At 39.1% G+C, this 18030-nt stretch overlaps 1 protein-coding gene across 1 annotated transcript in view; it reads left to right on the top strand.

The window, feature by feature from the left end:
- Smc3 (structural maintenance of chromosomes 3) overlaps positions 1-18030 on the top strand; it is a 40897-nt gene that overhangs the window by 3556 nt on the left and 19311 nt on the right. The window contains exons 3-12 of the mRNA XM_055591568.1: positions 8260-8298; positions 10189-10256; positions 11901-11972; positions 12309-12388; positions 12615-12693; positions 14421-14538; positions 15423-15598; positions 16143-16223; positions 16613-16777; positions 17021-17142. Coding sequence (XP_055447543.1) covers positions 8260-8298; positions 10189-10256; positions 11901-11972; positions 12309-12388; positions 12615-12693; positions 14421-14538; positions 15423-15598; positions 16143-16223; positions 16613-16777; positions 17021-17142 — 1000 coding nt within the window. The remainder of the gene's footprint in view (positions 1-8259; positions 8299-10188; positions 10257-11900; positions 11973-12308; positions 12389-12614; positions 12694-14420; positions 14539-15422; positions 15599-16142; positions 16224-16612; positions 16778-17020; positions 17143-18030) is intronic.

Consider the following 18030-nt stretch of genomic DNA (forward strand, 5'->3'; position numbering starts at 1 on the left):
CAGGTAAAATACTCACATACATAAGATGAAATAAGTAAGCTTAAAAAAAATCTAGTACATCCCACTTTGTTTAATGATTTTGATTCTACAAAGCCAAAAGATAGGAAAGCAAATAGCTCTTGTGCTGATGTTTGAATCTGTGATAGCTCAATCTTGTTTACTGTGCATGTCCATTTCCCCAGCCTTCAGAACTAACCAAGTACTCACTGAAGATTTATTATAGCATGGGAAAAAGTTGTCCTGAGCCATTCTTGTCATTGTTCCCTGCAACAGTGTAGTGCGACAGTTATTTCTATAGCATTTTCTGCCAGAGAGTGCAACAAAAGGCTCAGATTTTTCAATCTTACTTAACCATAGCGTTGGATATTATAAAATTGCAGAGATGATCTGTAAGTGTATTTACATCTTGGGCCATTTTATTGAAGTCTGAATCCTCGGATTTTGGTAACCATGTGTGGCAATGAGGGCTCCTAGAGTCAATCTCCTTTGGATATTATGGGTGCTTGTATATACTTTTTAGGGTCCCTTTTGCCAGTTTTTTTTTTTTTTAAGAAATGCCTGTTAATGTAGAATATTATGGGAAATCATGAAAGCTAAAAGAAATTAAATTGTAACTCTATCTTGAAAGGATTGTTCTTCCTCTATCCCACTTAAATCATCACTTATTTACTTGTTTGCTTATTTTGAGGCAGAGCTTGGTTATCTAGCACAAGCTGGACCTTAAATTCTTGATCCTCCTGCCTCCGCTTTCCATGTGCTGGGTTATAGGAATATACCATGTTCAGCTCCGTAATCACTAGTAAGGAAAATGTAGGGCTGGAGTGGTGGTGGCTCAGTTGTTAAGAGCATTTGCTGTTATTCCAGAGGACCTGAATTGGGTTCCCAACACCCACATCAGGAGGTAACAACCACCTGTAATCCAGCGTCAGGGAGCCATTGTACTCTTACCTTCCGTGTGTACATGCGTGCGTGTGTGTGCGCGCGCACACACCCGCACACACAAATACATGCTTAAAAAAGAAAAATGTGTTAACCCTGATTTTCTGGAAGACAGAATAGGTAGGCTTAGGTGCTAAAGATTTAATGGAAGGTGCAGTCTAAGGGCAAGAGTGAGGTGGGGGAAAGCTGATTAGCAACCTTTTTTTAAAATTTGATTTATTTTATGTCTTAGTTATTTTTCTGTTGCTGTGATAACACTGTGACTAAGATAATTTATAGCAGAAAGATTTTATTTGGGATGTACAATTCCGGAGGCTTAGAATCCATGGCGGTAATGGCAAGAAGCATGGCTGCAGTCAGGCATGGCACAGAAATAGCTGAGTCCTCACACCTTAACTCGCATGTGAACCAGGGAGCCTATAGAAACCATGTCTACCTCAGTATTTCGTTAAGTATGTAATGTAATGTGTTGTGTTGTCAAGTCTGCCTTTTTTTTTCTCTCTCCAAAATAAATGCTGCTTTTTGTTACATTGAGGCAGGTTTTCTCAGTTTGTATCTCTGGTTAGCTTGGAAGTCCCTCTCTATGTAGATCAAGTTGGCTTCAAACTTGCCTGTAATCCTGCCTTTGCCTTCTGAGTGTTAGAATTATACCACACCCAGCTAGAATAATTTTATTCTCCATATAGTCTTGTGTAGCCCAGTCTGACATCAAATTCAAGATCCTGTTGCCTCGATGCTAGAGACTTGGCTGAAACTTGCTGCAGTCCTCCTTCCTTTGCCTTCTGAGCACTAGAATTACGGGCATGTGCTCATGCCCAGCTCAGAATAGAGCATGAATGTCTTTTCTTTATTGACTATCTATACTATGTGGATAGGAGTAATTCTTATGGAGATACTTAACTTTTTTTCAGCTATGTAATGGGTTTTGAAGCTGGAGTTACAGGTGGTTTTGAGTCAGCTGATGTGGATGCTGAGGGGGAATTCAGGTCCTGGAAGAGCGCCATACTCTTACCCTCTAACCTCTCCCTAGCTTCAGTTATCATTGCAAGTGCTTACACTCAACTTGATCTTTTCAGCTTATTATTAGAAATAGTTTTGACTTTACAGAATTTCCCAGTGAGAACAAATGCTTTTTAAAAAATCATTGTGCTTTTTTAATTATCCCCTCCCCCAACACACACACAGGTATGTGCGTCTTTTGCCTCTGACTTCAATGTGTGTTTACAAGAAAGGGATGTTCTTGTAGTCGTAGTATAATTACCAGCTTAAAAAAGCTTCACAATATCATTCTCTCCAGTTTCTAGTTATTTTAATGACCTAGTGTTCTTTACAGAACCACACCCCATACAAAATCCAGTTTATTATTAATTATTAGATTCAGTTGTCATATTTCTTTAAGCTCTTTTAATCTGGAATATTCAACAACCTTCATTTTTTTCTTTTAAAATTTTGACAGTTTTTTGTATATGTATAAAATTGTACATGTTTTCACAAAATCCCCATTTTCCTTACCCTCACTCCCACCACAGACTGAAGTCCTTCTTTTCAGCAAGCCCCTCCTACTTATTTTTCTTTTCTGACCCACTGAATTTAATCAGGGTTGCTTGCAGGAGCGTGAGTCCGGGGTTTACTTAGGTATTTATTGGAGCCTGTCAGCATATCAGTGTTGTACCACTGAAGAACAAGATGCGCTCTCCTCCGTACACATAATTACCTGTAGTCTCTCAGTGAGTGATGAGGCCTCATGAGCTTGTTAAGCCAATCATGTTTAATGGTGCTGGGTCCAGTCTTGTTGTGGTGAATTTATGACTGTGGAGCCATGCTGTGTCTGTTAAGACATCTTTTTCGCTGGGCAGTGGTGGTATGTACAGGAGGCAGAGGCAGGTGGATTCCTGAGTTTGAGGCTAACCTGGTATAAAGAGTGAGTTCCAGGACATCCAGGGCCACACAGGAACCCTGTCTTAGGAAAAACAAAAACAAAACAACAACAAACCCAGATACTTTCATAGCACTCCTTCCTTCCCAACCTCTGGCTTTACATTGTGTCTGCTTCCTCTTCTCTGATGTTCCCTGAGCTAACATTGAAGGAAGGAGGGATATAGGAACAATATCCCTTAATGCTTCATAGACTCTGCAGTTTGGCCAGCTGTGAGTTTTTGCATTAACCACTGCAAATTTACAAAAAGAAGCTTCTCTGATAAAGTCTGAGAGTGGCAATCATCTATGGGCATACTTTTTTTTTGGTTTAAATTTCATAAGTGGCTTTATCTCATTAAACTGCTGAGCACTAGAAAGAAGCGTGCATATGAATCTTACAGGTATCTGGGAGTTGTACACACTTTACACAACAATAGCTTTAGCAGTTCCTATTGTTTAACGTGATACATTTAACCAATAGAAATTCCCAGTAAGACAAAGGAAATGTATTATATGAGATGTGCACACGCTAAATATTATTCACTGTCTGAAGATGAAACTTAAGAAGGTATTTGTAGAGGAAGTCTTAGTTCCAGTTCCGAACATGGCTCTTCTGGCAAGAGATCATATCCAAAGACCTTCTAGGTCTGTATGATCCAGCTGGAATATAGACACGCCTTTAATCCAGGAGACAGAGGCAATCGGATCTGGGTTTAAAGCCAGCCTGGTATAGAGCAAGTTTCATGTAAAGAAAAGCTTAGGTCCAGTTGGGGTGGTTCATGCCTTTAATCCCAAACAATGAAGGTAAAGTTCATTTGTAGAAGGAAGCACCCGTGTTTGAAAGTGGTGTGTAATTGAGTGGCAGAAAAGGTGAGGAATCAGAGAAGGATTTGACAGACTAGGATACACCCAACTCTCATGAGAAGAGAGAGGAAAAGAAAGCTTCTTAATGGGCAATTTGGAGAGAAAGAGGAGACAGTTTTACCAGGGGAGTTTTACAGAGAGAGGTTGAATGAGAGAACAAGCTTGACACAGGCGAAGACAGAACAAGCCAGAGTATGAGAAGGAGCCAGAAGATTAAAGCAGATTGCTAGAGTTAGTTTGAGGCCAAGCAGAGCATTTAGAGGTGGAGAGAAAAGCCAGATTGAGTAAGTTAGCTGGGAGAGGAGTTTGAGCCAGAACAGCTGAGTTGAATAGCCAGCCCAGAGCTCAGTAAGAGCAAGAAAGGGTGAGCTTACTAAGCAGTAAGTCTCAAAGGTCTAGATTAGATTGTATGGAGGCCAGAAGTTTCCAGAACTAGGCCTAGGTTTGCAGACAGAGGCAATAAGCCTCAGAAACAACAGCTGAAAAAGGTTAATTAAAATTCCTTTTACAGGTATTTGTGCATTTATAACTCTAAGAAAGCTTTTTATTGGTTCTTCATTAATGTCACATGTACCCCAATCCCACTCATCTCCCCATCTCTTCATACTCGTCCTTTGTCCTTGCACCCCCCCAACACACACACACACACACACACACACACACACACACACACACACACCCACCTCCTTGTGGAAGCTGTAGTCAGACACACTGTTTTTGTCCACACTTCTTTACTTGTAAATGCTCCATGCAGTGAGTCATTGGTCTGGTTCAAGGCCTCTGTCTTCTGCCACACTATCAATACCGAAACATCACTGGGACTCCTCTCAGATTTCCTGTTGTCCTGTGTCATGGAGATCTTGTAGTTTTGGATCTGTAGGACTGGCTCCTTCACATGCTCTAGCAGTTCATTGATAGTAGGTGATCTGGGCCTGGGAGATACCTGAGCCGGCCAGTTCTCTGGTACCCACACCACCAGTGTGAACTCTCCAGCATTGCCCTGGCTAGCTCATCCAAGAGCATAAACAAGTTTAGAAGGTGGTTTTATACCATGGAGAAATGGTTCAGCAATTAACCCTGGCAGCTTTTTCAGATGGCCCTGGTTGGATTCCTAGCACCCACATGACAGTTAACAATTGTCTGTAACTCCAGCTCCAGGGGATCTAATGCCCTTTTCTGGACCCTGCAGAAACCAGGCATGCGTGTGGTTACCAGGTACACTTGCAGTCAAAATACCCATACACATGAAAACAAAATCTTAACAAAACCAAAAAATTGTCATGCCCATTTAGCATAATTGTAGAAGGTTCTTCCCTGAGGCCTATGACTATCCTAACTATGAGCTTTTGTCTAGGTTCATAGTAGCAGACCTAAGTTTTCTGTGGAACCAGAAAGCTTTTGGTACCCCCACAATAGTCATGACACTATTAGAGCACTGGGCCTATTTTATCAGGCACGCCTTTATTGTTGTTTATGAGGTACACAGTTGGCTTAGGACCTTTGATGACTTTTCTCCTCTAGCACCTACTATAGTACTTTCCAGCGTATGAAAGTTCTCCGCTAGGGAGGAAACTTCAGCTCAGATACAGCTTGATTTCTCAATGCCTTGCAGCCCAAGTATGTGGTGTCTTCATCAATAGAATCTTTCAGTATGGTTCTAGTAGGCAGCCTGTACATTGGCAGTAGCCTATAATGTTTGTGAGCACTTGGGCTTCCCTGATGTGGTGCTAGGGAGCCTTTATTTGGTACTAGGATTTTTTTAAAGTAGCATTTGGCTACTAGGAGAGGAGCATTATCCACCCTTGGAAGGTGTTTCTTATGTGAATTTATTTATTTAGGTTTGAAATAGTCCCTAGCTATGTCACCCAGGCTATTAATCAGAAATCCCCATCCTTTAGCCTTCAGAGTGTTTAGATTACAGGTCTGTACCACCATACTTGGTATTTTTGGTATTGTTTGTGTTTTACAACATTGTTATTTCTGAAAAGTGCTTTAGTGTCCTATGTCCTCAGAGTATCATTTTTTGGAGACAAGAGGTCCATTCACCCTATTGGTGCTGTTAGCCAGGCAGGGCCTTGGCCAGTGTTTTCATATATACCGTTTTTCCCCGGGTAAATCATATAGGGAAACATTTTTGGACCATGTAAATACTCTGTTTTATTTTTTTCTATTCTATGTGTATGGGTGTTTTGCCAGCATTTATGCCTGTACCATGTTCATGCCTGGTGATGGGAGACCAGAAGAAGGTGTCAGATTTTCTGGAACCTGGTTCTGAAATTCAGAACCTCTGGAAGAAGAGCCAGTATTTTTAACTACTGAGCCATTCCTCTAACCCTATGCAGCTATTCTTTAAAAAAAAAAAAAAAAAAAAAAATTGCCTTATACTCAGTATTCATTGATGAGTAACAGGCTATTGGAATAACAGTTTTGCCTTTAGTCTGATAATTACAAAGTAGTAATTTTTCTGTTTCTAGCATACTTTGTTTTTTATCATTTGATAATGGGTGTGCTCATCCAAACAAGAGCTCTCCTCATTTACTTGTCTTACTATTATTGTTATAAAATAATGGATTGTTCCTTCTACTAATCTTGAAGGTAGACATTTTGTATTCATGTTACCCAGGATTTGCCCAGTAAAAGCCAGATGTGTGAATTTCTTGATACTGACTCAGCAGTTAAGAGCACATACTGCTTTTGCAGAGGACGGGGGTTCCGTTCTTAGCACCCTTCACTCAAAACTTGTGTATGCACACACACAATTAAAAATAAAATCTCTGCCAGGTGTGGTAGTGCATTCTGAACAGAGGCAGAGGCAGAGGCAGGCTTTCTTTGTGAGTCTGAGGCCAGCCTGGTCTATAGAGCAAGGCCCAGAAGAGCCAGGGCTATTAAACAGAAATCTTGTCTCAAAAAAAACCTAAAGATAAAGTTAAATATTTTTTTAAAATATGCCTTATAGTTGGATGTGGTGGTACACATTTATTCCCAGAAATGGGAGACAGAGGCAGGAAGATCTCTGAGTTTGAGTCCGGCTTGGTCTGTATAGCAAGCCCAGGACAGCCAGGGCTAAATAGTGTGAGGCCCTATCTCAAGAAAGAAAGGAAGGAAGGAGGGAGGGAGGGAGGGAGGGAGGGGAGGGAAGGAAGAAGAGAAGGAAGGAAAAGAAAGGAAGGAAGGAAGGGAAAGAAAGAAAGAAAAGAAGGGAAAGAAAACAAAAACATACAAAACAAAAGAAGTGCCTTATAAAATTGTCTCTCCTTCGGTGATTCTGGTAGGCTGTACCAGTGTACAGGGTTGGTCATAAGTAGTTTAGCTTAATGCTTGGGAGTTTAAAACATGTAACTGTTTAAGAAGGTTAACAATATGAATATAAATTGCTGGAAATAGCATATATGATTTAAGTACAATTTTCCATTCATCTTTGAGTTACCAATGTCAGGTAGCATAGTTACTCCTATTTAAACTATGAGGATAGAGCAAAAGAGTCAACTATCTGAGCAGGGTGGCTCAGTGGGTAAACTGCTTGCTCTGCTAGCATGAGGCTTGGGTTTGGATTCAGCACCATATAGAAGGGTGGCTTGTCAGTGGGTGTCTGTAATCTTAGCCTGGGGCTAGAGTAGGTTGTGTGCAGTGGGTGGCCAGTCAGCTAGCTGGGACAGTGAACTGCAGGTTCAGTGAGAGGCCATCTTTTCCATTTTTATTTCTTTCTTTCTTTCTTTCTTTTATTTTATATGCATTGGTGGTTTGCCTGCTTGTATGTCTGTGTGAGGCTGTCAGATCTTGGAATTATAGACAGTTTCAGGCTGCCATGTGGGTGCTGGGAATTGAACCCTGGTCTTCTGGAAGAGCAGTCAGTGCTCTTCTCCTCTGAGCAATCTCTCCAGCCTTTAAGAGGTGATCTTAAAAATTAGGGTAAGCAAGAGAGGAAGACACCCATGGTGATCTATGTCCTCTGCATACATGCATGGATATACACAAACACAACACACACAGAAAACTAGGGAAAGGGAAAACTGTGTGGTGCCAGGTGTGGTAGTGTATGCCTATAATCTTAGAATTTGGGAAGCTGAGGAAGCAGGATTACAAATTAGAAAGAAGCTGAATAGTAAGAGACCAAGCAGGCTATATACTAAGACCTGGTTTCAAAATAGAACAAATAGAAACTATCTAAAATCCATATAAAGATTAAACTCAGTAGGTAATTACAGCTCTGCTGGTTCTTTTTTTAAAGAGTTATTTATTATTTATACAGTAGTCTGTCTGCATGTGTGCCTACAGGCCAGAAGAGGGCACCAGATCTTGTTATCGATGGATGTGAGCCAGCATGTGGTTGTTGGGAATTGAACTCAGGACCTTTGGAAGAGCAGCTAGTGCTCTGAGCCATTTCTCCAGCCCCCTCTGCTGGTTCTTTTGCTCACTGCTTTTTATTTAGTTTCAGTATTAAGGTAGTATGATAGAAAATTGCATTAAAATTTTAAAATAGATTAATTTTAAATTGTTTGGTTTTATATGAACTAACTTGTACTTTTTGAAATTTTATAGTGGGCAGAAATGGATCTGGAAAAAGCAACTTTTTTTATGGTAAGTATAGATTTTTGGATTTTAACTATTGAACACTCAAGGCTTTATAAACCATCTTTAAGATGGTTTATTAAAATAATTAATTTGTGGGTAAAATGCTCAGTCTTCATTCAAAAAGGCAGATGGGACAGACATTGGAAGAGGGAGAAAACAGGGAGCCGGACAGGAGTCTATTACAGAGGGCCTCTGAAAGACCCTACCCAGCTGGGTATCAAAACATATGCTGAGATTCATAGCCAAACTTTGGGCAGAGTGCAGGGAATCTTATAAATGAAGGGGGAGATTGAAAGACCTGGAGGGGATAGGAACTCCTCAAGGAGAGCAACAGAACCAAAAAAATCTGGGCACAGGGGTCTTTTGTGAGACTGATAATCCAAACAAGGGCCATGCATGGAGATAACCTAGAACCCCTGCACAGATGTAGCCCATAGCAGCTCAGTGTCCAAGAGGGTTCCCTAGTAATAGGAACAGGGACCATCTCTGACACGAACTTATGGGCTGGCTTTTTGATCACCTCCCCCTGAGGGGGTAGTAGCTTTACCAGTCCACAGAGGAAGACCCTGAAGCCAGTCCTGATGAGATCTGATAGACTAGGGTCAGATGGAAGGGGAGGAGGACCTCCCCTATCATTGGACTGGGGGAGGGCCATAGGAGAAGAAGAGAGGGAAGATGGGATGGGGAGGTGGCTATAGCTGGGATACAAGGTGAATAAACTAATTAATAAAAATTAAAAAAATAATTGATTTGTGACATTATTTCTACATGAAACCAAAGAAGTCATACATGGTTGTAGTTTAGTGTAGAAGGTTCGTGTATGAGTATCTGGATTGTCTGTCTTCAGCCTGGCCTTATGAGACAGCAGAAACACTGTTAAAATATTTTTTGCTGTAATATTGGCAGTGTATATTCTGGATGGATTCTGAGAAATGATAGCGCAATGTAGTAAAAATATTGATACCTGTTTGAAGATAAAAAGTCTAAGGATAAAAAAATGAATAACGTGCCTTTCTTAACAAGTTCTTTGAGGAGAAAAATTATTGGAGTTGCATTGTGTAAGGATTGGTTAAAATGTTAGCTTGTGGAAAACAGGGTTTAGTGGGAGTAAAGGTGCTGTCTGTTCACACATGTATCTGAAGGATACGGAAAGCCCTGTAGTGGCTGTAATATGATTACAGAGCAGATTGAAGTAAAGCATAGATCTCAGAATCCAGAGAAAGGAGGATAGTTTGAATCCGCCCATTCCAGGCAATGCTGAGAAACAGCCAGTCTGTCATAGCACATAGAATCATACATGATTGCTCCCCCTCTCATGTTCTCACACTGACTTGGTATTTTAGAGATCTCTGGGGTAGTCCTGGATCAGAATAGCTGAATTAAAGCATTCCATGTCTTGGTCGGTGGTCCATTAGTTAGGTATTTTGTGTGGAGTATAGGGCTAGTTCTCACCGAAGTGTGCTTACTGTAAGCAGTGCTAGAAGCTGGGAATTTGAAACAGTTCCCTGTATTTCTTAGTTTGTAGAAATGTGCTCAGCTGTAGCAGTATATCATTGCACTGTTATTAGGCAAAAATATTTTTGTTATAATACAGTACATGGCCTTATAGTATTGACCTGATTACAGCGTATACTTCTGTTAGGGTGTAGACCTACCTTCTTCTCCCTCTCTTTCTTTTTGATATTTGAATGTCTCTATGATTCAGTGGAAGCTTAATTCTCCCTACCAAATTAGTCTGATATACTGGAAAGTTGTCTGCAATCATTTTGTGTATGTGAAACAATTTGTCTGCAATGTTTATTATCTGACACATCATATTCTGTTAAGATATGGGGCTATGAATAAGCTGTAAATCCTCCTTTAGGATGTGCTAATAATCTTATTTTTGTGTTTTAGCAATTCAGTTTGTTCTCAGTGATGAGTTTAGTCATCTTCGCCCGGAGCAGCGATTGGCTTTGTTGCATGTGAGTGAGACTCTTTTAAGACTTTATTGTGTATTTTTAAACATTGTCAATCCTTGCTGTGGAAGAAAAAAATTGCTGGGCATGGCAGCTTCTGTTATTGAACCTCTTGAAAGAAACACTCAAGCAGGATTGCCTTGAGTTTTAGGCCACCCAGGGCTTTCATAGTTCCAGGCCAGCTTGAGCTACAGTGTGAGATTTTATCATGTAAAAGGGTCTGGGAGACAGGACTGGAAAGATGGCTCAGCGCCTAAGAGTGCACTGGATGCTTTTGTGGGGAACTTGGCTCTGTTTCCGGCACCTCAATGGTGGCTCACAAATGTCTCTGTCCTCTTGGCTTCTGGGTTCCAGACACACAGGTAGTGCATAGACACACATGCAGGCAGAACACCCATATACATAAAGTAAAATAAGTTCACATTACAGATTCTTTGTGAACAAAGTGGAGTCTCAGTTCCTTATTTTTGCTATTCTGTGGTAGAACTTAGTGTACTACATCATTGCCAGATAAAGGCCTAATAATTTCATAATAGAAGAAAGTACATGCATTTTTTAACATGAGCTTTTTCTGATTTTGTTTTTTAAAAGTGGTTATTGTATGTGTGAATGAGTGTACAGGTGTCAAGGAGTATGCTTTATGAAGGTCAGAGGACTTTGGGGAGCTGGTTTCTTTCCTTGTGGGTGAATGTGATTGAACTCCGGTCAGCAAACTTTTATGGCAAACATTCTTTTTTACTTGGTGACCCATCTTGCCAACCCTTGTATTTGTATTTTTGAGACAAGTTTTTACTTTGTTACTCAGGTTGTCTTCATGCCTGTAATTTTCTTGCCTTGGCCTTTCTTGAGGAAGGAAAAAAACCTAAGCCCCAGCCAGCCATAAAAATAAAATAAAAATTACAAAACAAAACAAAACAAAACAAAAAAAAAACAACCCCCCAAAAAACAAACCCATAAAAATAAGGGTGCCAAGACCTTTTAAAATTTCAAAACGTAGGCTGGACACACTCTAAGCTATCTCACCTAAAATTACTGGCCCACCTTGCCTCACCCAGCCTATGGCCAGCTATTCTTCTAGCATCATGAACACCTGTCTTTCTCTGTTTCTCCTGGCAAAAAAGCTTTTTTCTCTTCCCAGTTTTTTTCTTCCTACTAAGAAGTCCCGCCTTCCACTTCCTGTGCTTTTGTCCAGCTGATTGGCCAATCAGGTCTTTATTGACAGCTGCTACATCTACACAAGACATCCCTCCACACTTAACAATATTTTTTTCTTGATAATTTTCATGTAGTTCTTATATAGAATTAAAAAAGCTGGTAAGGAAGTTTTGTTATTCTGATTCAGTGTCTTTAATACTTGGCAGTCAGGATATGTACTAGTGACAAAACGTTTTCTCTGTTGAGTCAGGCTTGCTTTGTACTCAGCTTTGTGTGTGTTGGGGCCGGGTGGGAGGCATTGTTTGTCTTGAGAAAGAGACCTTATTGTGTAGCCAAGGCTGACATCAAAATCAGCTTCAGTCTTCCTACCTTAGCCTTTCAAGCACCAAGATCACAGGTGTGGACCAGGCCAGTCTGTGCTGCACTTTAAAGTGGGTTTGAAGAGTATAAAAGTACTATTTAAGTTACAAATATCCTGGTCTTTTCATATTTCAGGAGGGTACAGGTCCTCGTGTTATTTCTGCTTTTGTGGAAATCATTTTTGACAATTCAGACAACCGGTTACCAGTAAGTGATAGTTAAGTTTTTGGTTTTTTGATTTTTTTTTTTTAAAGCAATGCTAACAATTTTATGTAACAGTTAATTATTTAGTGCTTAAAATTATGTTTTGAAGATTTATAATTTACTTCATGTTAAAATAAATAAGTAGTGTGTTTTGTGTTTAAGTTTTGATGAATATGCTAGCAAATGATAATATAAAGTAATTGTAAGAAAAAAATTCCAAATATTCACACATTGATCTTTTAAAAATGGTTATGCTCAAGGACTTTAAAATGAACTTATCTAAAAAGTTGTCTACTTGAATATCTGGGTTTTTATTTTTTTTTCTTTTAAATCCCTTAGATCGATAAAGAGGAAGTTTCACTTCGAAGAGTTATTGGAGCCAAAAAAGATCAGTATTTTCTAGATAAGAAGATGGTCACGTAAGGATTTGTCTTTGTTTAAAATTTGTTAAAATGTTCACAGAAACACAAGTGGGTCTTACCAGAGAGAGATTCAGTATGAATGTTCAGTCTCAAGTTTCTCTAAGAGACGGTTCAGTTTCAAACCTGCAGTTCCCAGTACTGTTTCACTTAGCAGCTAATTTGCTTGCTTATCATTGGTTGTTTTAAAATTTTTTATCTTGAAAGTTTTGTTGTTTGTTAACAGGAAAAATGACGTGATGAACCTCCTTGAAAGTGCTGGGTTTTCTCGAAGTAATCCTTATTACATTGTTAAACAAGGAAAGGTAAAATAATTTTATGTCCTTTTTTTTGTAGAAATTATTTTTTTTAAATATATATTTTATTTATCTAATATGTATACAATGTTCTATCTGCATATACACTTGCACTCCAGAAGAAGACACTAGATGTTATTATAGGTGGTTGTGAGCCACCATGTGGTTGCTGGGAATTGAACTCAGGACCTCTGGAAGAGCAGGCAGTGCTCTTAACCTCTGAGCCATCTCTCCAGCCCCAGAAATTATTTTTCTTAATATGAAAGATTTTGAATTGGTTCCAATTTGGTTCCAATTGTTGAGTTGGATCAAAATACTAGGCATTACTATTTTTTGTATTCATTTTGGGTGGTGGTTATTGAAGTTAATGTCCTAAATACAGTAGACCAGTCTCTCTGGCCTCAAACTCACAGAGATCCACCTGCCTCAGGCTCCCTAGAGCTGGAATTAAGGCACCACCACTGGGCACCTACATTAGTTCTATATTGAAAGACGTATATGAGTAGGTTAAGTGGATCTTATTTATTAGTGACCTAGTGAGGTAGAACTTATTGGGAGACATTGGCTTTTGGAAGCTACAGTGATCATTTCTGAGACTATTACATGTATGAAAATTATATTTGAAAAAAGTTACTTCCTAAGCTGGGCTGTGGTGTTGCATGCCTTTAATCCCACTTAGAAGGCAGAGGCAGGTAGATCTCTAAGTTCTAGGCTAGTCTGGTTTACAAAGCAAGTTGCAGGACAGCTAGAGCTATAGAGAAACCCTGTCTTAAACAAAAACTTACTTCCTAAAAATTTACTTCCTATTCCATTTATTTTATTACAGAATTAAATTATTAAAAAAGCTTACGTTGCAAGAAACATACCACAGTGCTGGATTTTTTTTTTTTTTTTTTTTTTTGAGATTTTTTTATCAGCCAAACTCTAAACTTTGGCTGATTATTGTACTACTTCCTTATATAAGTTTCATCTCAGAACTTACCCTTTGGTGGAGTTTTTGTTGAGAATCTTTTTTCTGGAACATTGTTTGATGTTGTGTACTTTAAAACCAGAGTTTAAAGTTTCTTAGCTCAGAACCAGTTCTTTCTCTATGTAAAAGTGTAAGAATAATTTAATTTCTTTAATGCAGCAGTGGTATTTTTATGTCTAATGATTTGTGTTAAGTCACATGCTCCTTCAGTTCTTACCAGCATCTTTGTCTATGAAGACATACCATTCTTGTTACTTTTTGTAATTTAAAATTTAAAAATTATTATTATGTGTGCATGGTATGTGAGTGTATGTGCCATAGCTTGTACATGGAGGTCAGAGATTAACTTTGTAGTCAGTCAGTTCTTGTTTTCTACCTTTACATGGGTTGTGAAGATCAAACTCATTGCCAGGTCTGTATCACAAACACTTGTGTCCACTGACCCATCTTGCCATACAGCTTGTTAGGATTTTAATATAGCCTTAAGAAAAAGTCTGTAATGGGGCTGGAGAGATGGCTCAGCAGTTAAGAGCACTGACTCTTCTTGCAGAGGACGCAGATAGAGGCATGTGGATCTCTGTAATTCGAGACTAGACTGGCCTATGTGATAAGTTCCAGGGCAGCCAGGACTACATAATGAGAGCCTGTCTCAAAAAGAACCTGAACCATAAAACCTAAATATTTTAAGGTAAGTTTTTATTTCTTAAGGAGTAGTCAGTAGTTAACTGTTTTTTTGTTTGTTTTTTTTTTTTTTCTGAAATTATAGATCAACCAAATGGCAACAGCACCAGATTCTCAGAGACTAAAACTATTGAGAGAAGTAGCTGGTACTAGAGTCTATGACGAACGTAAAGAAGAAAGCATCTCCCTAATGAAAGAAACCGGTAAAATAAGCACATGCTGTCTAATTACTTTTCTTCTCGTGTTAATAATAGTGTTATCTGACTTCAGAAATACATTCTGTTGTAATTTTCCTGCATGCTGAATGGAGTGACATTTAGTTTGAAGTAGTTTAAAGTTGATGTTTCTAGTACTTTGTCTTTGAATGAAAAAGGACTATGTTAGATAATAGGGTTGCTAACCACACTAACTGTTGACTGGGGCTTCTTGAAGAAGTGTTAGCAGAGGTCAGTGAACTGGGATGCTTCTCCCTCCACTCCAGATACTTGACAACCAGTTGCCAAGAAGTTTTAAATTATTCAGAAACAAGTGATGCAGAATTTTAACTAGGGATCCGTACTAGTCAACTCTGGGATCCTACTTTGCTTTTTCAAATGTTGCGTCATATCATTATAATGACTTAGAGCCAGACGGTTCTAGGTTAAAGTCAGTAAATTGACATTATTTTAGACTTCCTGACTGTAAACTCCTCCTTTGTAGATTAGATTAGGGCACTTAAGGTAATGTGATGCCCGGGTTGTAGTAATATTCATTGTATGGTAGCAGCATGCAGTGCCTTACTAGAACTGAGAACTAGTAATGCCAGTGATAATTTCTTCTCCTTTAATGTGTGGGACAGCACACTGATGTGAGAAGAAAGTGTACACTGAGGTCTTTGTTAGTGTTTATGTGCTCTCTAGTGTTTTCCTTGAAAAAAAAAAAAGGCGTCTTGATTGCTATATTTTTTTACATCTTAAAAGATGTTACTATGTGGTACAGAAAGAATGCTATATTCTAGAGAGTAATTTTAATATATATTTAAGAAGTGATACTACATGAAAACTGTATTCAGCACCATCTTTTTATTGTTTTGTTTTTTATTTTGAAGAGGGCAAACGGGAAAAGATCAATGAGTTGTTAAAATACATTGAAGAGCGATTACATACTCTAGAGGAGGAAAAGGAAGAACTTGCTCAGTATCAGAAGTGGGATAAGATGAGGCGTGCCCTGGAGTATACCATCTACAACCAGGAGCTCAATGAGACTCGGGCTAAGCTTGACGAGGTAACACGCTGCCTTTACAGGCAAAGTGGCTTTGTTCTGAGTGTGGCGACTTGTCTGCATTTCACCTTTAGTGATTTTTCAATAGAAACTTAAAAATGAAAACCTTTTTGTTTGTGTATGTTTTGATACAGTTTCACTGTAAAACCCAGATTGTGACTACTGAGTGTGGAATTACAGGAATTGGCTTCTACACGAGGCTCAAAACTATCAAATTCATGGGTTACTAACTTTCTTTAGGTTAACTGAAAAGGAAATGTTTAGAGCTGTGCTTATCTAAAATACAGTAAATGGTTTTTGCAGACCAGACATTTTTCCTTGCATTTTAGAATGTATTTTGTAAAATGATGATGCTTTATACAAAAATTTATTTTAGATTATCTTTGAGGTTTCTATTTAAAGAAAAACATTTTTTTTTCTTCATAGAATTCTGAGCAAATGATTATTGTCAGTATTTCTTGGCAGTTGCAAAGCAATTTTTAAACTATATGTTATGAAATGTTAGATACAAAATGAGTTAGAAATAGAAGTTTGTTATGTTTTTCAGCTTTCTGCTAAGCGAGAAACGAGTGGAGAGAAATCCAGACAATTAAGAGACGCCCAGCAGGATGCGAGAGATAAAATGGAGGTGAGGCTATAAATAGGCTTGATTTCTTTGTATTTTCAACAGTTGAGAACTTTGTGCCAGAATTGTGGGATGGTGACCCATAAGGGAACAACGGAGGTTGGATATTGGAGAGTAATTGTTGTATTGAGTTTAAGTGAGAGAAAGAGATGGAGCCCGAAAAGCGCTATGTGTGGGTACAAGGCTAGCTGCCTGAGTTCCGTCTCCGGGCAGTGAAAGAGAACCTGTTCCGTAAGGTGGCCTCTGGCCCTCACTTGCACTCTGGCGTGTGCACACTCATGGTGTGTGTGCATGTGGCTCTATGGAAGTTTGTAAAGACATGTAGGTAGTTGGTGGTGTCATGGTCGTCGCATTGTACTTCTGTTTATGACCTATTTTCTCTCTCTGATTAGGACATTGAGCGCCAGGTTAGAGAGCTGAAAACAAAAATTTCAGCTATGAAAGAAGAAAAAGAACAGCTTAGTGCTGAAAGACAAGAGCAGATTAAGCAAAGGACTAAGTTGGAACTTAAAGCCAAGGATTTACAAGATGAGCTGGCAGGCAATAGCGAACAGCGGGTAAGTTATTGCTGGAAATGACAGACGTATTGATGAGGCAGACTAAGAAGAAAGCCTTTTCTGTGATGGATGCGTTACTGAGTTTTTGTAAAAGGTTTACCACATTTGATCTGTACTCAAGTATCAACTTAGTAAGTGCTCTTTTTTATTAATAGTTGAATTATAGAATTGACTTACTTTTATGAGAAATGTTTTTTTTCTGATATATAAATTAAGCAGATCGCATTCTTGTTTTATTTACAGAAACGTTTATTAAAAGAGAGGCAGAAGCTGCTTGAAAAGATAGAAGAAAAACAGAAAGAACTGGCAGAAACAGAACCTAAGTTCAACAGTGTAAAAGAAAAAGAAGAGCGAGGAATTGCTAGGTCTGAGAATTTTCAACAAGAATTAACCTTGCTGCATAGTTCTTACCAGTGATCTCTGGGTGTTTCCAGGTTCTTGGTGCCTTGTTCAAAGAATTAGAAAAGATGCACACACAAAAAGAAAACAACCCGTAGTTTATGAAGAGCGAAGCAAAAATACATTTTTGAACACAAACAGGTAGTTATCAGGAGTTTGCCAAGGGAAGCAACTTACTTCCATTGTTTGAAGTAGGGTAAACATATACAGCTCAATAAATGCAGGTGGGTATCAGGTTGCTAAGTGCACTGTTAGGAAAGAGGTTGTGTGCATAGCACAAGCCAAGTGGAGCCATTCTAAGCTTCTCTGTTTGCCTGCCTGAGTTCTTCTGTAGAACCTACCTAGCTGTGGGTTAAGGACAAAAAAATCACAGGCCCACTTCATATAACCAGTTAAGATGATTACTGTGAGCCATGTGGTTTTGTTTTATTTTTGTTTTTGAGATTGGATCACACTTTATAAGGATAGTGTATATGTGCCATCACACCCACGGTGATTTAGTGCCTGTAAGGTCTAGATTACTACTACCCGAAAGCCCTAGGAGGTGGGACTTCTAAAATTAATAATTAACTAGTTATTTGGATTTTTTTTTTTTTTTTTTTTTTTTGAGACAGTTTATCTGTGACCCCTCACACTCCTAGAGTTCACTGTTCTGTAGATCAGGCTGGCCTGGAACTCAAGCAATCCACCTGCCCCTGAGTGCTGGTGCTGGGATTAAGGATATGCACCACCACTGCCTTTTCTTTTCCTCCCTTCCTCCCTTCCTCCCTTCCTCCCTTCCTCCCTTCCTCCCTTCCTCCCTTCCTCCCTTCCTTCCTTCCTTCCTTCCTTCCTTCCTTCCTTCCTTCCTTCCT

This window comes from Psammomys obesus, unplaced genomic scaffold (genome assembly GCF_907164565.1).
Source record: "Psammomys obesus unplaced genomic scaffold, mPsaObe1.curated_primary_1811, whole genome shotgun sequence".
NCBI lineage: Eukaryota > Metazoa > Chordata > Mammalia > Rodentia > Muridae > Psammomys > Psammomys obesus.